At 36.3% G+C, this 21965-nt stretch overlaps 1 protein-coding gene across 3 annotated transcripts in view; it reads right to left on the bottom strand.

Annotated features, from left to right (window-relative positions):
• LOC124410256 (serine/threonine-protein kinase NLK) overlaps window positions 1-21965 on the bottom strand; it is a 125305-nt gene that overhangs the window by 34892 nt on the left and 68448 nt on the right. For all 3 annotated transcript variants that reach the window (XR_006929586.1, XR_006929587.1, XM_046888482.1), the window contains exons 2-3: window positions 12388-12517; window positions 11904-11959 (exon numbers count right to left, since the gene is read on the bottom strand). Coding sequence is in view for 1 of the 3 variants with exons in the window: in XM_046888482.1 (XP_046744438.1) it covers window positions 11904-11959; window positions 12388-12517 (186 nt within the window). In the remaining 2 variants the exon portion in view is untranslated. The remainder of the gene's footprint in view (window positions 1-11903; window positions 11960-12387; window positions 12518-21965) is intronic.

Raw genomic sequence — 21965 nt, 5'->3', positions numbered from 1 at the left:
GGTGGAAACGTGTTCCTCGACTTCCCTTTCCTCCTCTCTCTTTATTATTCCTCACACGGGAATACAGGAGAAGGAGAAATGATGGAAGAAACGCGTGCGGAAAAAGCAGAGAGAGAATCTGGCATCAACAAAGAGTGGCGGATATCACGAGCTTACAATCTGTACAGCTCAAACTCAAAATTCATTCACCGGGTTGTGTACGTCCTTTCCTTTTTAAACCTGACATATTTATCTTGACCGTTTTTTCTTTTCACATGCTAAATAGGAGAATCCAGTCTCGCCCACGCGCCCATACTTGCAGAGAATAATTTGTCTCCGGTTGCTACTGAGTCCATGAAAAATAAACAGATTCACTGATTATTTTTTTTCTTCCGTATGTGAACAATGTCAGAATGGCCTATATACCGAATAAAAATTTCTTCACAATTCCATGCTTGACAGTGTAATTAAGAAATTTTATCAATTGTATCGAGAATACGATTTTTCACGTAAGTTCTGTGAAATAATTTTACAATTTTTATCCTTGAATACATGTTTTTTGTTTTTGTTTTTTTGCAATAAACTAGAGAAAGAAAAAAAAACAAACATTAAATGAAAATTGATAAGAAGAGTAACTATTGTCAAAGAAAAAAAATGGAAATAACAAATATTGAATCTATTGACGAAAATATTTAAAACTGCTGTCAAGTTACGTATTTGACGTAACGAGATTGCAAAATTTGAAGAAAAAGTTCGTTTCTTTCAATCTCAGAATTGTTACTTCAAGTTACTTCATAAAATAAAAGTACACGTAACGAAAGGATTGTCTAAAAATTGGAGATTTCCAGGTTTTCCTGGTTTTTCCAGGAAGTAGATTTAACCTAAATTCATATTCACCTCAATTTGCCAATACGTACTTAAAACGGTGTTAAATTAGCATCAATATATATATATATAACCTCTCCACATGTAGCCAAAAGCCTGAGTCCATAAATAAAACGGCTGGGCAGTGTTCGTAAACAAACCGGAAACAATGTATCGGTTACGATGGCGAGGATCGATAACGGCGGCGCTGGAAATGTTCAGCATGCAGTCCACGATATTTTATACATGTGAACAGAGTTCACAGCAGCCGAGTAAGTGTAGATAGTTATTGTTGATCATTTGTATTAATAATGAGAGGAGATTATCCAACAAAACGCCAGGCGTTACAAATATTTACTATCGTCTAGCAACTGGATGCTGCCAGCGCTTCGGACTTTGGAAAATTCTTCAACTTGTAGCTGTCATGTAAGTCAATTGATTTGTATGTACTTGAATTATTTGTTGTTGTATATATGTATATTAGGGTGGCGCAAAAAAACCGACTATTTTCGTTTTTTTGAGTCTCGTGTGACAAAATGTTAGTTTTTGATGTTTTAAGAGCCGACTCCAAAGGACAGCTCAGAAAAAAAAATTTTAAGAGGTCGCTCCAAATTTTTTAAATGTCAAAAATCGTCGAAAAATTAAATTAAAAAAATTATATTTTCAGTATTTTGTTCGATTTTTAATTCATGTCGTGGTGTATTGTTATCGATTCTTTCATACTAAATTGAAGAAAAAAAATTTATGAAATTTTAATATGAATATTAAAAGGTCGCTCGAAAAGATCTAAAGAAGTGCACCAAAAAATTGAAAAAAAAATTATGAGCGACCTTTCAAAATTCAAATTTTGAACTGAAACTTTCGGAAACTTATTTTTTTTCGTCTATAAAATTATACCGTAACGAGAAAAAAAATAAAACAAAAAAAAAAAAACGATTTCTGACGATTTCTGAGGTTTTAAAAAATGTGGAGCGACCTCTTAAAAATTTTTTTTTGAGCTGCCCTTTGGAGTGGGCTCTTAAAACATCAAAAACCAACATTTTGTCACACGATACTCAAAAAAAAAAATATTCGGTTTTTTTGCGCCACCCTAATGTATATAACGAGGATACACCCCATGAAAAACCCTCGGCTCCTCAGCTGGATTGCTGTGCGATAAATGAAGCATTTCTCCGAAATATCAGTCTTGTCTTATCGCGAAAGAAAACCTCGAACGAAACTTCTCAAGTTTTTCTTTATTTTCGTGTGTCGTTCCTCACATTTCAGGTCTTTTGTCTTTGTTCAAATTCTAGATATGTAAAAGATTTTTACTTACACAAAGCATTGTGGTGAAAAATCGAAGCGATCTTCAACTTCCGGTTTTAAATAATTATACTCCAGTCGTCAAAGTGAAATTTAAAAAGAGAACGACACAGTAATTTGATGTATTCTTCAATCAGCTGAAGACAACAGTTTTTATCCTGTCCATCGTTATTCATTATTCCTATAATTTACATCGACATACGTATATATAGTCGATTATTTTTCGACCAATTAATCTATGAAAATATTTAGACTCCAGCTGACTCTTTCCTCACAATTTGCTTGGAATTTAACCATAAATTGAACTTAACATGAAAAATTTAAAATTGACACGCAACTGAAAATCAGCCGATTTTAATACATTTTTTCTTTTTTCCAACAGCCGATGTATTCCGACAAAATCACCCTAAAATTTCAATGAATTCTAAACGTGGCAGTGTAATTTAAATTAGTGCGAATCAGCAACGCAGATGCAATCCAAACAAGTAACTCGACTGTGATTTGAAATTTGTTTGACCGTGTTCAGCACTTCGCAACAAGTATTCACTGCATGATTGTTACATAATATTATCATTCTTTGCATGTATTTTTTTTTTCTAAGCTCGACAATTTTATTATTAAAATCGTTTATCGAGTGTTCCAAAGTGCTTTCGCATAGCACTTTCCTTGAAAACTCGCGTTGAAATGACTGAAAGGAAATGCGGTTGGTACCTCCACCCGTCCTTCCAACCACTCTTAATCCCTCTATAGACACGCGGAGCAAAAAGGTGCGTGTTTTCGATCCTCAAGGGCCTTTCAAACCCTCCACAGACCAGAGCGAAGCAGCGGTTTGTACCGTTAGCGAAGACCACTTACTGCAGTTCCTGGGTGCAAGCAGTGTACGTTGGAATTATTTTTAGTTCGCTATTTGTTCAGGAACGGCTGGTAATATCCGTTCTCAGACCAACCAACGCTGACAACTTCGCATCGAAGAGAAATATTTTCTCAAAGACAGTAAAATGCGATGATGCGTGATTCGTGCGTGTCAAAAGCGGTCCTGAAGAAGCTTTTCGCTTCTCTCTTTCTTGTGTAAAATTTCCGTAAGTCAGGACCGAAGTAACAACGCTTGTTAATCGTTCGACTTGCGTATCAATCTCTCGTCGTTTATCGCCAATTTGTTATACTTCCGCTGTGTACAGTCCTTCGAGTTCCTCAACTTCCAATAAGACAGTTGGCACATGGATCGAAAGAAATGGTAACGATAAAATGATGTCTTCCTTTACAGAAAATGATGAACGCATAACGACACGTGATACTCTCACAGTTCAGCAGAAAAGTATTGAACTTTTCGATTTGCAACTAATAGTAAAAATCGCGTCGCGGGTCTTTAAGTGGGATTAAAATATAGGATAAGCTGCACGTGTTTGTCGAGGCAATCTACGAGATTAACCAGACGACCGGCAAGTATACCTAGACCTGAAACGGTGTGCTTGACCTCTTTTTCGCTGCACTATGGGTTGCTGCTATACGTCGCGATAAGATCTCATAAACAGCAGGTGCACACGAGTTACGCGACTCTCGAAGGGGTTTCCTCCTTCTCCTCCACCTTCTCCCTTTCCTCGACAACGTTCGACTTTCATTGTCCATCAACGTACCTCGTGTGGCTATCGAAGGTGATTTTTTGACAGTATTAATTTCAGCCCGGTGTTTTAAGGTGCTTATAAAGAAGCGTCGTACACCTCGAAAACGCGGGGATGCAAAACTCTTATACCGCTCAAGCGATCAGAGTGAAACTTGGGCAATTAATGCCTTATTTTGGCAAAAAGTGGAGCGTTTTTTTACTTTTTCAAAATTTGGAAAAAAAATTTACAGATTGGTTACTACCCACAGAAATTGGTCAAATTTTCACAGTTACATTGAATGGATCGAACTATCCGGTATGATGTCACTCGGCGGTGATGTAACACACATTTTTAGTCCAGTCCCATGAGATTTGATGGTGAAATGACGAAATGGCAGCTGATCTGGTTTTCGATTACGAAGTACACTGAAATCTCATTTTGGTGACATTTATTACCGACCTTTCATGCCTGCCGGTAATTTTTTACCGACATTACACGCATACATTACCGGCATGCGCGTAATGTCGGTAACAAATGTTGCCAAAATGAGATTTCGGTGTACTTCGTAATCGAAAACCAGATCAGCTGCCATTTCGTCATTTCACCATCAAATCTCATGGAACTGGGCTCAAAATGTGTGTTTGATCACCGCCGAGTGGCATCATACCGGATAAGTCGATCCATTCAGTGCAACTGCGAAAATTTGCCCAATTCTGTGAGTGGTAACCAATCTGTAAAATTTTTTTCAGAATTTTGAAAAAGTAAAAAAACGCTTCACTTTTTGCCAAAATAAGGCATTAATTGCCCAAGTTTTACTCCGAACGCTTGAGCGGTATAGGAGTTTCGCACTCCCACGATTTCGAGGTGTACAACGAGTCTTTATAAGCACCTTAATACGTGGAAAAAGTACTCGAAGTGAAATGATAGCGAGGGATAAAGAAAGGAACCCACCATGGATATCATTGGCGAGCTGACTACGGATCGAACGTGATGTAATCGCGTGTAATCCTGTTGCGCGGGTTACATTACGTGCAGACTGATAATGTGTGCGAGAAGCATGTTGGTGGTAAGTTTGGGTCAAACCAACACAGCCAAACGTGCAAGAAGAAACAGGCGTTTGCAGTTGTGCTCTTCGACAATCCCATTAGACGGGTTACGAAATGTTTCTGCGAGGGATTCGAGTGACCGCGAAACTGGGTTACGGGAAACCAATGAAAGTCATTTCTTTTCCAATCCACACTCGAGATGAACCATCGCTATGGATTTCATGTCGTCAATACTTGAAACTGAATGACTTAACATACTCGACCTCACAGTTTTCAATGCCAATGCAATTAATAAACCTAGGGTTCCAGGTATCTTCAACTTCAAAGACATCAACTCTTGGGTTAGTAAGAACGCTGTTGATGCTCTTTGATGGAACAACAAATACCGTCAAATGGCAGAATCATTCAAGCGTATAAAGTAGGTAACTAAAGTAACTTCTTGGAGGTTAATTCAAAGAGGTTCTAGATTGTTAACCACAGACAGAGATTTTCAGATGTAAAAGCAGTGTTTTTAAAGTACCCAATTTTCTTTATCCTCTTTGTTCATATCTTGTCTGACGTTCTTAGAAAGTCACATATCGATTCTTATCAGCCCTGTTTACAAGAAAGAGCTAAGAGTTGTGGTTGGTGGTGAAAAATGGACCAAGGGAAGCCCGAGAAGATGCTGTACGAATACACCACGGTGGACTTGGAGTTTAGGAAAATACGAGAGTAAGAAGAAGAAGCAAAAGAAGAAGGAAAAGAAGTGATTTGTAGGAACATCTGGCGAGGTCTTGGTTGAGATATTACGCGAGATTCGCTAAGTCGACGTTGTTTTTCATCCTGACATGTCTCAACGCTACCGTATAGTAGTGACCGCCTCTGATCTTGTTGGGTTATCCAAGGGTCGCCAAATCCCGGTATGCATTCTCTTGAAACGAGTCATTTCAATTGGATAAGAAGACGTCCGATCCCTGCTACTCATTCATCTCTTCGGCTTCGAATTCTCTCAGTTATAGAGCGACTAACGAAACCGATGATAAAAGGAAATCATGGATGAAACTCCATCGCAACCAATTAAATCTGGTGTAAAAAAAACTGCCGAGCCAATCAGACGAGGAGGTGTGTGCAAGCGGAGCGTAAAATGAAACTGACGACGAATCTCATTAGTTTGAACAGCACCATCCGCACTGCATCACAGCACCGCTGATTGTGAGAAACGGCCGTAAACGAAAGGTAATCTGGGCCACTGGAAACCTCCGAGATAACGCATATATTTTCAGTCACGACAAATCCTAAAGCAGTATTACTAAAAAAAATTATACATATATTAGGGTGTTGCAAAAAAACCGACTTTTTTCTGAGTCTTGTGTGACAAAATGTTAGTTTTTGGTGTTTTAAGAGCCCACTCCAAAGGACAGCTCAAAAAAAATATTTTAAGAGGTCACTCCAAATTTTAAAAAATGTCAAAAATCGTCAAAAATTTAAATTAAAAAAATTATATTTTCAGTATTTTGTTTGATTTTTAATTCATGTCGTGGTGTATTGTTGTCGATTCTTTCTTACTAAATTAAAGAAAACAAATTTATGAAATTTTAATATGAATATTAAAAGGTTGCTCGAAAAGATCTAAAAAAAATGCGATAAAAAATTGAAAAAAAATTATGAGCGACCTTTCAAAATTCAAATTTTGAACTGAAACTTTCGGAAACTTATTTTTTTTTTTTTGTCTATAAAATTATACCGTAACGAGAAAAAAAAATTTTTTTTAATCGATTTTGACGATTTCTGACGTTTTAAAAAATGTGGAGCGACCTCTTAAAATTTTTTTTCGAACTGTCCTTTGGAGTGGGCTCTTAAAACATCAAAAACTAACATTTTGTCAGACGAGACTCAAAAAAAAAAAAAAAATAGTCGGTTTTTTTGCGCCACCCTAATATATATATATATATTGCAGGGAGGGCGGATAAATCGCGCTTCATCAGTGCTGATTAAACGTGGTACTTTGATCACTGCTGCATTATACGTGTAATTAGCGAAAAGAATACTTGATGAGTTTCTTCTTTCAGTGTAAGTTACATCGTATAGAAAGTCCTCGGAAGTTGGGGAAACTCGTGTGAATTTCGTTAACCTTTTTATCCTTGGACCAATTCTTTTTGACTTGTTGTTGCTCTCTTCGGAAACTTCTACGTTCTCTTTTATATATATATATATATATATATATATATATATATATATATATATATATATATATATATATATATATATATATATATATATATATATATATATATACTCTAGCAGTTCTCAAGCTTTCGGACAAAGCTGGCCCTTTAATTTACTTTAGTGGTATACGACCTAATCTCTGAAGAGAAAAATGAGAGAGATAAGGAGAAAGTGAAGAATAAAAGAGGAGAAAATTTTTCAAGTAAAATTTAAACCTTCATACAAGTTTCAAGCGTAACGTTGCCAGATTTGGTTGTTCTTCTTCAGAGATCAAAGTTAATAAAGGATGGAAAAACTAGAAAGTAGAAAAGATATCCTGAAGATTCTAAAACACACTTTACAAAATTATGCAGAGCCCATGACATCAAATATATCATGAAAATGGAATACAACCTTAAAATAAAAAACAATTTAAAGAGAAAACGAAAGAGAGGAACGAAAAAACAACAAATAATTTATGAAAAATAAAGAATAAGGTGCAACGTACCTAAATAATTTGCGAGAATGGTTGAAAGCTCAGGCTATTTAAACTTGAGTGCAGAACAAAATTCTGGGACGAGAAAAAAAGCAGACGAAGAACGAGGAGGAGGAGGAGGAGGAGGAGGAGGAGGAGGAGGAGGAGGAGGAGGAGGGTTAGTTTAATTCCACGGTGATAAAAATTTGAATAGGGAAAAACCGGCGTGTGAGAGAATCGCGGCAAAATGTTGACACGGAGAAATATTTAAAACTCGCAGGGTTTGCCAAACAAACGCAACAAGCATGCCGGTAATGGCGTCTAGTGTTTCAGAAATGGTTAAGCATTGTTTCATCGTGACTGTGCAACGTTTTATCGCAGTATTTGTTGTTTTATCTATTCGTCTCAAACTTAACGCGCCTAACACAATTATCAAAAACAAATATACCGCTAAAAGGAACTTTGAAACCATTCGGGTTTAGTTTTCTTTGTGAAGAGAAAATAAAAATTTTTAGATTCGTTACGAGAAGTGAGAGAGAAAAGAAAATAAAGTAGTCGAAGCAAAAAGTATATTCTTTACAGCAAATAGAAGAAATGTTTAAACAAAAACTGGACGTTGTTAAGAGACAGATATTTATTGCTAAAACACTTTTTTTCTGATCACCAAATGTTATATCGACCGAAGCCCTGCCAATTATCGTTAGAATTTTATTACATTAATTTTAAAAGCAATGATTAAATAAGTGTTCGAAAAGTTTGAACGATAGATATAATTTCATTAGTCTGAGAGAATAAAGCGGTGAGTCTGAATAATCCATGAGATCGTATGATATAATTATAATCGAATTAAAACAAGACACTCGGATGAATCAAATAACATGCGAGTATTTAAATTTAAGCTAGTATGTACGAAGAAACGTTCGAAGACTTATCACGCAGGAGTATAAAAAATATGTTTCGATGAGGTAAACGTGTCATGGAAAGATGAGAAAATACAAAAGTCGCAATATGAGATTTTTAGAGACGCAGAAATCTGTTTCACAAAATTTCAAAATGTATAAGAAAGTCTCAAATATAGTAACATCAGAATAAATAGACTATATAAAGCCAAAACATATAAAAAGGACATGTGACAATATCGGATTTCAAAAAACACGAAAATGTATTTAATAAGATTTGAAAATATCGCAAGTCGTAATATGGAAGAGTTGAAATGTACAAAGATCAAATGACTAAAAGTCTAAGCATTACAGAATCGTCAGAATTGCTACAATTTCATTCATTCCAACAATTCTGTATAAATTTCGACATTCCATACCGTGATCTTAGTACATTTCATCTTTCGAATATTTTATATTCTACCGATTCTAAATTTCTATAGCATTAAATTAAAAAATTTCGGCGATAAGTAAGGACCGGATTAATATGTAAATAAATATTTTTCATTCAAATCATTTTCATTCGTTATTTAGTTTTTAATATAAAGTGTGATGTTTGGCGTCAGAAAATGCAGTTTATATTTTCGATATTTTAGTTTCTTAAGTCTGTTATTATATGTACATATTTTGTAATTTTTAATGCATATTTATCCGGGCATTAATAACAAATAAAAGTTTTCTACGTAACAATAGCTGTACTCCATCTGGCTATAAACAGGAAGTTTTTAACAATATAGCGACGAAATTGACACTGAAAACAAAAACAAATAAATAAATAAAATAAAATAGATTCTAAATTTCGCATAATAAAATTCAGATTAATTCTGCCAATTCTACATTCCATTTTCACACCAACTTTACGCTTTAAAATTCCCAAATTCAATATCACAGTAAAAAAAAAACCGATGAAAAGTTTGTTTTTTTCCGAAAATTCGTGATCTGAACCTATTTTCAAATCGTTCAAAAAAATTCACAGCTCAACCCGTATCATACTGCCAAGAGTAGTAAGAGTACCTACAACAAAAAGTAGGAAGCACCGAAGAAGAGAGCAAAACGTTGTGGAATAGGGATAAGGGAGGGGTAAGGAAAGGACAGGAAAGGGACGCGACAGCCCTTCGAGCTAGGGGAAACGCTTTGGTCGATGCCACGCGCTGCAGGAAAGTCGGGGCGCCAAGGCGCCGGTATTCCGAAAAGGGTGCCAACCCCGGGGGTCCGCAGGGCGAGGAAAACGAGGGAGAGAGAGAGAGAGAGGGAGAGAGTCCCGCCCTTTTCGCCCCCAGCAGCGAGATCCGCGTTGCACAAGGGCCGAATTTATGCCGACTTAATAACCATTGCAATCGATAAGGGCTCGAGGCGCGGCTTTGCGCTATTTCGCACCGTCCGTACCCGAGACGACGAGGACGACGAGGACGACGAGACCGAGCCGGGATAAACTTGAGCTGCAAGAGGCAACACCCAAAACTTGTTACATTATGTGGCGTGGATAAAGCGCGGCGTGGTCGTCGGGTTACTAAAGGCCGTTATACCCTGGGCTACCCACTACCACACACCGAAAATCCACGCACTCTGTGTCTGTGTGTGTGTGTGTGTGTACTTTCTGACCGTGTGAATAGAGAGCCGTAGGTGTAATCCCGCTGCAACAGCTGCATCTCTATAATTCCGAATGCAGTCCGGTTGAGGAACAACCGGTAAAGTAGCTCGCACGTTTTCCAAGCCGAATTTCGGGTTTGGTAAAATGGTAAAAAGGAAGAGATCATCGTCACAGAGATCATCGAGGCAAATGTAAACCCGAGAAATAAACTCAGGGATTATTGTTTGTGTATATACAGCCTGTTTCATTCCAAGTATCGAGAATAGGAGGAGCTTAGTCGGAGCTAAACTACGCCCCTAACAAACGCGAGAGAGCATTGAACTCAATAAATACCTGTGAATGAATAACAATCAGATTAGCCGTTGTTGACATTTTCTTCCTACGCTAAGATGATGTATTGTCTATTGTCGTTGTATTCCGACTGTCGATATTTTCCTAGTTGTTGATTGGCTGACGGGGCGTAGTTTAACTCCGACTAAGCTCCTCCTATTCTCGACACTTGGAATGAAACAGGCTGTATATATATTAGGGTGGCGCAAAAAAATCGACTTTTTTTTTTGAGTCTCGTATGACAAAATGTTAGTTTTTGATGTTTTAAGAGCCCACTTCAAAGAACAACTTGAAAAAAATTTTTAAGAGGTCGCTCCACATTTTTTAAAACCTCGGAAATCGTCAGAAAATTAAATTAAAAAAATTATATTTTCAGTATTTTCTAGAAGTCGAGATGTCCGTGGCTCGGAATAAGAAAGTAAAGAAGTTAAGCCTCGAGGTTGCCAGACTGCGTAAATCCGAAAAATTCCAAGCATCTCGGGAATAGGTATAAACTCGAGTTTGGATGTGTGCACGAAGGTTGATTCAATTCTCTATCTCACTATTAAGGGGTGCCGACAGATTTAAAAAAAAAATTTTTTTTTCAAATATGATAAAAAAAAATTTCATTCCTCTTCCTTATAAAATAAGATTTCATTTTTTATCGACCCCGATTCTTTCGAATGTTATAACGATTGAAAAATAATAGTTAGATGGAGCATTCAAACTTTCAGGATCTTTCTTTTTTTTTTCAAGGTGAACTTAAGATTTTTCAAGTTGGAGCATAAACTTTTTTTGTTAACGGCCACCCTAATATACCTATAAATATTTAAAATCGACTACAGCCGGTGGATTGCCGGCGGTAAAAATTGAGGCTCGACAAAGCGATGCGATGGGGCTTCGACTCGCGATCGGATCCTCGACGTGGGGTTTCCTTGACACGACTGGTGCAGCTATCGCGTGTATACGATGCACGTCTGTCACGCACATGGAATGTTTCACGTTGAGTTACGAGGTGCAAGACAAGACTTTGCAGTTTTTTTTATCGTTTCCATTATTTTTTTTACAGTCGATTCGGTTTTTTTGAAATTCGTATTTTATTCGAAACTTTCACGATAGTTCGAAAATGGAAACAATTTTGATTATTTATTTGTTATATTGATTTTAATATTAATTTATTGAGATTGAACTTCGCCCAGTTGTGTCCACGCAGTGAAATTTCTGTCTTCAAACTTATGTGCATTGTTTTCGGGAAGTTAGTTCAGCGACTAATGCAATCCTTCATCGTTCCCGAAGATAGCTTCAAAACTATTTGCCCTATAACTGTATGAAGTTTTGGAATAGAATTCAACAGCGTATCTAAACTGCCTTTAACTTGTTTCATAAGTAGACAAATATAAAGATATTTGCATAAAAAATTGTTTGAATTAGTCTCTTGCAATGTAAAAGATTTTTTCGTTTGTTTCGCATTGAACCGATAACTGTTATTGGAAACGTGAAGATAGTTTTTCTTTCCATCATACCAATGGATGAATGAAACATGGAAATGCTAAAATAAAAGTTAATACTAAACAATGGTACGGTAAAATATCAATCAATAAATGCAAAGGATACATTTCCTGGAAGAAGTCTAGATGTGGTGGCTGAAGTATGTCCAATGCAGATAGTACCTGAAACAGAACCAAGAAGACGGATCAATACTTCATCTCCTTATCCATTTTCTCCTTAAAATAAATAAAAACACAAATCACAAAGTATTTCCACCCATCGCAAAATCTATATCAACATTTTTCGGAGATTTTCATCATCCACTGACGTCACAGAAATCCTCAGACACACTTCAAAACCAATTCACGAACCATCATTTGAACCACATGACCACTTTTACAGTCTTCATGTCTTAATATATCGAGGAGTTAACTGATGATCGAGATTCTATATCTAAGGTAGAGAATTGAAAGGGATTTTGGTGGGGAAAAAAAGTCGTTAAAAATTAATGATGTGTTATGAAATGTATGAACAGTTGTTTTCTCTGGTGACATTTAACGACGTTTATAATAGAGCAAAGTGACGATCAATTTGTGAAAATATGACTTACATTTTCGTGTTTGAAGAAGCACAACATCTTCAACTCTCGAAACACTCGTTTACTGCTGACCAAGCTCTGAAAGACGTTCGGCAGTTTTTTTAACGCCACTCTACGACCGTCCCTGGGATCTGTGACAGCCCTGAAATTAAATAAGACAAGAATATTTGTTAATCATATACAAATAAATGTGAAAAAGTTATCGCAAAGTTCATTGAATAAATTCGTAAATATTCCGAAGTTTTTACTACCAAATGAGAATAAATTGTAGAAAATTTTAAACGGTTAATTCATTTGAATCGGTATCGAAACGGAATAAATCACAGTCTTTGTAAAATACATTGAAGGTGAAGTTCTCATGTGACGTAGAGTCAAATTGCAAGGTCGAATTAAATTGCACAACGCGTCCTTGTTTCTGGTACATGCGAATTAGTAAGTAACTGCAAAAGTCGCGATGTAGATATAAATATGTAAACGGTTAAAGTAAGTGTAAATTCAAGTAAAATATCTCGACGTCATCGCGTGGGTCGAATTGCGTAATCAACAGCAGAGTTTCTAACCAAGGAGCAAATCACAGGTTGGTAACGGAGGTGCATGCACGTGGCAAGTCTCGGACTTGATACAGTTAGTTGCTTCTGTCCTCACCCTGCCTGCCTACGCTTTTAGAAAAGCTACCGCGTGCCTTCAAGACACGTGTGGAATCGTGAGGGGTGACACATCGTTGGTAAGAAGATATCCGTCGGTAGAGAAAATAAGAGTCTATCCTCGGCCAAAAGTTTTTCCAGCATGGGACTCAGTTTGGAACGAATCAGAAGTTAGGAAAAGGTGAATAAAAACGCATTAAAAAAATCACCGGTAAAGTTATCGGCGGAAGTGTTAATGAACGCGATTGAAGCCAACATCTCCCTCAAGTGATAGAATAATGAATCTGAGCAAATTTGAATGAACAAAATAATTTAAGATGGTATTAACTACTTGGAGAAATATATCTGAATAAAAAAAAATCATTTTTTTTTTTTATTAATAATTAGAAATTTACATATCAGCAGGGCTATACGCTGAGTCGATTACTAATTAAATCGAAGCCTGCGATCGATCGATTAATCTCCCAGCACTATCATATCATGTGTATTATATTAGGATGATTTTTTTTTTGAACGACTATTTTTTTTTTTTCAGTCCCCATCGACAATTTTGTTCTATATGTCGAACAAAAAATTCCCTAAAAGTTATAGCCCTTAATATTAATATTAAGTACTCTCCCAAGGCGTGAAAAGATTTCCAATCGTTTACAATCGTTTTATAATTTGTCCATAAGAAATGAGAAGAAAATAGCTTGTTAGTATCCTTCGTCACAGGTTTCAGTTTTTTATACTTTTTTTTTTTTTTTTTTTTATTCCTTTTGTAATTCAGTTTTGTTGAATAAAAATCTTTTCAACGTTCCAATTTATTCTCACGAAGCTTGCAGATAGATTATACAACGATTAATGCGGACTGTACGTGTATACATATATCCGAAGAGAGAGCCTAGATACCTAGTTTTTTTTTTCTCTCTCTATCTTTACATATAGCTAATTGCAAGTAAGTAAGGATATAATAAGTACTCGTACAGTCTGGACAAAAAAGTGTGGCGACTAGAAGTTTTAAAGGCCGTGCAATTCAAGCTAATCGACGTCGATTCAATTAAACCGAGTATTTTTTTTTTTTTCTTTCTTTCTTTCTTTCTTTAATATGAAAAATATTGGCTCGTCACTTCCGGAATTGGAAAATCTTATTACGGCAGGTTTTAAATATTCCATAAGAATGTCACGATACGTATACTAGAAAAAAAGAAAAAAAAAAAACAGAATTCCACCCAATTTAAATGTATATCTCAGATTATTTCTTTCGTAAATAAATTCTCTACAAATTCCTAAAATAGACTTTGTTACTACAACAAAAAACAAAATACATATAGCAAGTAGAATCATTGATTATTGGTCTTGTGATTTAGAAAAAAAAGAAGTAAATCAATGTTGTTGTTGTTGTTGTTGTTGAAAATCTATCCAAGAGAATTTTCAAAGAATTCATTTACGAATGAAAGTAACGATAAATTTTCAATATTGGATAAACTAAATATGCTTTTCTGGTTGAAATAAATCGTATTTTAATACTACATATTTGTAATCGCGAACAACAATCTTTATTGCACAAATTATGACCTTTTTGATCGAATTTCCGTGCCAAGGAAGTATCTCTCTATACTAATGGAATTCGACTCGATTGACCTTAGCCGCGTCGTTCAAGCTTCCGCCTTCTTGCAATGACTGTACCTCGTGATACATCCTTAAAGTAAGCCATATTACGTAGGCAGAGGAACGATTTGAGAGGAGAACGCTCGGAATTTGCAAAAACTTTCTGCGCGTATATAAAATCATACAGCTGTAGGTAAGGCCCGTTATATGCCAGATACACACACACACAGACACACATTCACGTGAGTGCAATTTAATTTTTAAATCACAGTTCGGTATAATTTTCGTCGAATGTTGATATAAGCAATTCCACGACGACGACAACGTTGACCTAAATCCATGCAGGATTAATTTCTTAATTATTCAAATCGCAATTAAGACGTAATCGATATATACATATATGTATATGTGTAATACAGACCTACTTGACGATACATAACGTTAAAAGTACAATGTATAGTAAATATATTATATATACATGTCCATGCCCTAGATTCTGCGTGCAGGTCAATGTATATATGTATGTAACTAGAGATAATCAAATTGTTCTTTCTGCACGGTTAAGGCAACGTACAGTAATTAATAGAGTCACGTTTGTTGCTTCCGCTGTTCAATAATAACATTGAAATAATATCAACGCAGTCGTTCGTTAAATGAAAAGCATTCAACAGTTACGAAGCGTGGGTGAAACCGGTGAAACTTTCTAAATAAAATAAATTTTCAACGCGGGTTTGGAATTTTTATCTCAAACGTATATATTCATACTAAATTGAAGAAAAAAAAATTTATGAAATTTTAATATGAATATTAAGAGGTCGCTCGAAAAAATCTAAAGAAATGCACCAAAAAAATTGAAAAAAAATTATGAGCGACCTTTCAAAATTCAAATTTTGAACTAAAACTTTCGGAAACTTATTTTTTTTTTTGTCTGTAAAATTATACCGTAACGAGAAAAAATTTTTTAAGAAAAAGTAGATTTTTGACGATTTCTAACGTTTTAAAAAATGTGGAGCGATCTCTTAAAAATTTTTTATTGAACTGTCCTTTGGAGTGGTCTCTTAAAACATCAAAAACTAACATTTTGTCACACGAGACTCGAAAAAAAAAATTATTGATTTTTTAGCGTAATCATAATAAAGAAAATCGAAAAAAAAGAATTGATAAAATCATCTGTTTGCATGATTTCTGAAAATTGCGATTATCTTTGACGAGCATATAATGCAAAAATTTTCAAAAAAAAATACTTCTGCAATCATCGTTGAACGACCAAAATTCGAATGGCAAATGTATACCTGCGGTGTTAAAAACAAAAACAAAAAACATCAAAATTTATTAAAGATTTTCAAAAACACTGTAATATTGAACCGGTAAATATTGAAGAAAAAAAATAAAATAAAATAAATAAATAAAAAGCGACACTTCTGGTCGTTACGCAATTTTAATTTCTCTACTACACGTTGCAATAACAGTAAGGATCTTTGTTGCATACCGACGGAGGAATCAAACTTGTTATTAACACAGTTATAATGACTACGGAGTCGTCGTAATATGTATGCCACGACCTGAATAACCATTTCTCACCGTACAACGAGGTTCTTCTTCGTGTTAGTCGATAAACTGCGTTTATTACATTTAATAAAGTACCTACGTGCCTGCGATATACAAATAAAACTATATCCTGCAGATTAACGTGAAAATTACGTTACCACAATTTATCGTAAAAATGAAGAGCTAAATCATTAGCTGGGGTCAACCGAAAAGTTCTTGAAATCTAAAAAATTCATACAAACAGATAAATTAGTGAAAAATTTGAAATATGCGGAGACTGTTCTCGTCAATTGTTCTCTAAAGAATTTAATTATCCTTATAAATCGATACGATCCTGAGACATTTCGATGAAAATTATAAGCATTGAAAATCATCATTCAGTAAACGATTGGAAAATAAAACTTTTCCAATCGACGTCAACCAGAGAAGAATTTACGATTATTACAAAAAATTGTATTTCAATTTTTTCCACGTGTCTTCTTATAGTTTTACAAACAGTACATTACACCACAAGGGCAGAAAGTTGAATTTCCTGCACTGCGTGATATGATTCCCGAGGAGGCGAAGCCGAGCAGGGAAAAAATATAAATTATTTAACCACTTTCCAACCTTACTTCAAGAAGTTTAATTCGTTTCGTGGAAAAATCATGTCGATCCTAAATGTTTCCACAACATGACTATCTTCTCTCGTATCGCACCTGTACTATACGAAACAAATCGTAGAAACTAACGTGCGTAATAACAGTATTATAATGGCCAGTGATCAGCGTGCGGCGGTACTTCGACTGCGGTTTTCTTATATTCTGACAAGAAAGCCTGTGAATATGGTTGGTTGGTTGGTTGGTTGGTTGGTTGGTTGGTTGGTTGGTTGGCCAGCTGCGAGAAAATCACCTGCACCACACCTGTCACCTGTGCAAAGGCACACGCGACGCGTTTCATCCTTAAGGACATTCTGTACACGTAAATAAATGTACAAACATCGATGATTCGTTAATATGTTTACAATTCACACTCTGCTATAGAAAGTATTGAAAATTAATTCTCACCATCGAACTCTTCTCGGTCCTAAGTAGATTCAGATTCTTCGTTGAATCTTTTTGTTGGTTTATTTTTATGATAGAAAGTTAATATTATCGAAATAGTGTGAATTTCAATTCGGAGGCTCGTTCGCAAGTAAATCAATGTTTTTTTTTTTCTTTTTTTGTTTCTAATAAACTTGTCAGACGTCAATTTTCAATTATTGATTATAAATCTCGATTATTTGAATTGTACATTTTTCACTCTTTTCACTGCACCTGAAACATCCTTAAAGGGATACTACATTCAGTTTAGGTCGGACTGAATCATCCAAAAAACATGCACAATTTTGGGCTACGCAAGGTAAAAAAAATTAGTCAACCTAATCTGATTTACACTGAGAAAAAAATTGCTCTTTTACAAGTATTTGTTATCCTGATCCTCTTCGTTCGATCAATAATTTGTTTAAATCAAAGAAACTTAATAAAATTATTAAGATAAATGCAATAGTTGTTTGATTCAATTCATTTTTTTTTTTTTTTTTTTTTTTTTTTTTTTTTCTAACACCAAGTGAATATTGACTAAGAAATACTAAAATAATTGAGGCGTTTTGAATACCACGATGATATTTACCTGGTTCAAATAAAAAAAAAAAAATGTCCAATTTGGGTAAATTTTATTGGAAAATTAAAGTAATTATTTTGGGAACTCCGAACACCTCACATGATTCGTAAGAAAAGAAAAATTGAATCAAATAACCGCTGCATTGATCTTGGTGTAAAATTAAATTCTGATATGCCTTATTCGATTCAAACGTATCAATAATCGAATTAAAAAAAAAAAAAAAAAAACAGGGCAAACAAGTAAATATATTTACTTTAATAAATTAAATAAACAATAAATAAACATTAGCGCAAAATATATACGCGCTGACCAGAAACTCGAGGAGTTTGTTCTTGTTAGGATACAGATAGGTACACCCATAAACTAGTTAGCCAAAAGTTAGGTTAAAGCTTATCCGTGTAAATACCCGAGAGCACTTATACCGATGCCAAAATCCATTAATCGATATAGGGTGACAAAACCGCGCGGAGTTTATACCAAGTCTAATATATTATATATTAGGTATATAAATTCTCTGTCACTCGAAGCATCCTTGTTACTGTAACTGAAGTAAGAAATATTTTTCTCGTCGTTCCAGCTCTCCGATGGCGAGATAAATCTACGCGAAAATATGGGCGCAAGGTATACCAACATAAGAAGAAAAGAAACGGAAAACTACGTCGTCCACTACAACCGCCGGTAAAAACGGGAACGAAAGTATCGATTCAAAGTATATTTCAACCACTGAAAATTCGTAGTCATTCTTTCTCTATACTTCCGGTTCCCAGTTCTCCTCCTAACTTCACCCGAGCACGCACGAAGCTCAGTCAGGCAGCCATTTCAAACAAATCACAACATCCTAGCTGAGGAAAATTATTCCGAAAGGCCAAGACATGCAAGACCATAACGTGGCGAGTAGCTGTACGAAATGACACTTCAGATGTTATCTTGATAAGGGTTTGGAAAATTTTTTTAAGATAAGAACTCGACAGCAATAGGTTTCGAGAAATCGATGATCGATGATCGATATCGGTATATGACGGAGTGCCTGGTTCGCCATTGCACCAATATTTACAACGTGACGAAACAGTGACGAACAGATGATAAATGAAGCGTGATTTACTTCATATCTTCATGCGTTCAGCTAAGAACAAAGTCTTGTTAACAAGGGTGATTTAGTACTTCCAGTATTTTTCGACGATCCTTATTTTCCATACTTCATTAGTGCTGGCACGCTGTTCAACGTCTGATAGTTTATCATGTCAAAACTCATAAAGACAGACTGGTGCAGTGTGCGATTGTATCTGTATCTATGTTGGAACGACGACCTGTACTTTGCTCTTTTTAGTCTTGAGAAGTATTTACTCAGGGTGGGTACCAGATAAGGTTTTACCCTGCCAAGTTGGTCACGGGGATGGAGAGTCGGTGGAAGAAGTAACTAATTGAAACGCTGCCGAAACCTCACCCGCATTTCTCTCCCCTCGTCTGATTGTGAGCTGCTCAAAGCGAGCGCGAAGCAAAAAGGTGACCAAGAAATCGTTCCGCTATTCGTGTTGCTTGGTACAGAGTACCGTACTTGGTTCAAGGATTTACCAAGACTTCCAGTACGGTGATAAGTGCGATAAAAAAAGATTCAAGCATAATTTACAACATCGACGATACGGAGCAAAATGAAAAGGCGATACACGGTGCAGTTAAGTGGGTTCAAGAAGTCATTGAAACAGTGATCATTCAATGCCGATTCGATCATTGGCGTTAAGGTGCTTATAAAGACATTTTGTACACCTCGAAAACGCGGGGAAGCAAAACTCCTATACCGCTTGAGCGATCAGAGTGAAACTTGGGCAGTTAATGCCTTATTTTGGCAAAAAGTAGAGCGTCTTTTTACTTTTTCAAAATTTGGAAAAAAATTTTACAGATTCGTTACCACCCACAGAAATTGGCCAAATTTTCACAGTTTCACGGAATGGATTGAACTATCCGGTATGATGCCACTCGGCGGTGATGAAACACACATTTTGAGCCCAGTTCCATGAGATTTGATGGTGAAATGTACAAAATGGCAGCTGATTTAGTTTTCGATCATGAATAACACCAAAATCTCATTTTGGTGACACTTGTTACCGATCTTTCATGCATGCCGGTAATTTTTTACCGACATTACACGCATATATTACCGGCATGCGCGTAATGTCGGTAACAAATGTCGCTAAAATGAGATTTCGGTGTACTTCGTAATCGAAAACCAGATCAGCTGCCATTTCGTCATTTCACCATCAAATCTCATGGGACTGGACTCAAAATGTGTGTTTCAGCACCGCCGAGTGGCATACTATCATACCGGATAGTTCGATCCATTCCGTGCAACTGTGAAAATTTGGCCAATTTCTGTGGGTGGTAACCAATCTGCAAAATTTTTTTCAAAATTTTGAATAAGTAAAAAGACGCTCCACTTTTTGCCAAAATAAGGTATGAACTGCCCAAGTTTTACTCTGATCGCTTGAGCGGTATAGGAGTTTGGCATCCCCGCGTTTTCGAGGTGTACAACGTGTCTTCATAAGCACCTCAACTTCGTTCAATAATGATTAAACGCGGTGTTTCGCTGCTTTTCAAAATACAAAACTGGCGCCACCTGAGCTGCACATTCGACGTATAGTTTGGACACGTGTGCTGGACGAACAACTGCAGCAATACACGCGGCAGTGGAAACTCTGTGTGTGTGTGTGTGTGCGCACGTATGGTTGAGTTTAGTGATGTGTACGGTACAGCCGCAGTAGAAGAACGAGCGAAGAAGACAGAGATAAGAGGGGGAAATGCATGAGAGAGAGAGAGAGAGAGAGAGAGAGAGAGAGAGAGAGAGAGAGAGAGAGAGAGAGAGAGAGAAAGGATATGCTGGATACGAGGCAGGCGGCACGTATGTCATCTAAATGAGAACTGGAAGTGGACTTCTGCCTCCATCCGTATCCCAGCTCCTTTCGCTGGTTCATCGATCGTCTACCCCTTGACTTGACATTTCGAGGATATTGGAAATACGTGATAGTCACAGTACTATTTTTTTTGTGTGTGTGTGTGTGTGTGTGTTGGGAGTCAGCTTGGATTACCCTTACTCAATTAAAAGAACTTTTGCATACTTACAGGAAATGTGGAGATTGATTGATACTCCTTTTTTGTACAATACCTGTGACGTCGTGTGAACAGATGAAATTCCGAATATTCGTGTTTTTATTATCGATTTCTTATCGTCAGATAATGAAAATAGATCCTCGTTCAAGACACCAACTTTTTTTTCAAGTCGATCGATACAACAGAGACAAGATTGCTTCAGTAAAGTGCATTTCCATCTTACGAAACACTCTTTGAAGATTATTCCGTTACAGAATTTCAAGTGTAACTGTTCAGTGTGATCGGAAATATTGATCAGTTTGAACCGATGAGCAAAACTGGTTTTGGAAAGTTTTTTTACCACTCAGTTCAAATTCACTTAACCCCGATGAATTTTTGCGAAATGATAGAATGCCAAAAGAATTAAAACAATTTTCACACAATTTGACCTCGAATATCAGGGTCAAGGTCAACTTCGCGATATCATCCATGGAAGTGATTATCGCCAATTTCACGCTGGCTGGAGAATCCACCAGGTGAAGTGGTTTACACAAAATTTTCAAACACCCTTTACAATCAAGACTTTAATCTATTGTACCAAAAATAAGTAGAACACTTGAAACTGTTTACAAATTTTTTCTGCTTCTGCTTATTTTTCTCGTGCTCTTAATTACCTTGCCACCATGTTTAAAGTCGAAAATATTGGTAGCAACGACTAGACAAACTAGTCATCGACCGATCCTCGAACTAGAGAAAGTAAATTCGATCGGATAATCAGATTGCGTGACCCGCCAAAAATAATGCTAGGTTATGTTGAATTATTCACGGACAATCTATGTGGGCATGGAATTCCCGGTGACCTATGCAGGCAGCATTTCGCGTCGTCATTATCTGAAGCTCGAGACGTTTCGTCTGCAGTCAAGATGCCTCGACCAAATCTGCCAGCACATTCCTACACGTAGGTAGCGCCTCTCTTCTCGTTACCTCACAAGTACTGACCAATTCTGTCGTACCGAATTCAAAATCAAGGGATCGTACGATCTAATATCATGAAGAAAAAGTTGAAGATATTGTCATTTGCACGAA

Source organism: Diprion similis, chromosome 9, assembly GCF_021155765.1.
Source record: "Diprion similis isolate iyDipSimi1 chromosome 9, iyDipSimi1.1, whole genome shotgun sequence".
Taxonomy (NCBI): Eukaryota; Metazoa; Arthropoda; class Insecta; order Hymenoptera; family Diprionidae; genus Diprion; species Diprion similis.
Note: the sequence above shows the minus strand (reverse complement) of the source record. Positions and strands in the feature narration are given on the sequence as shown.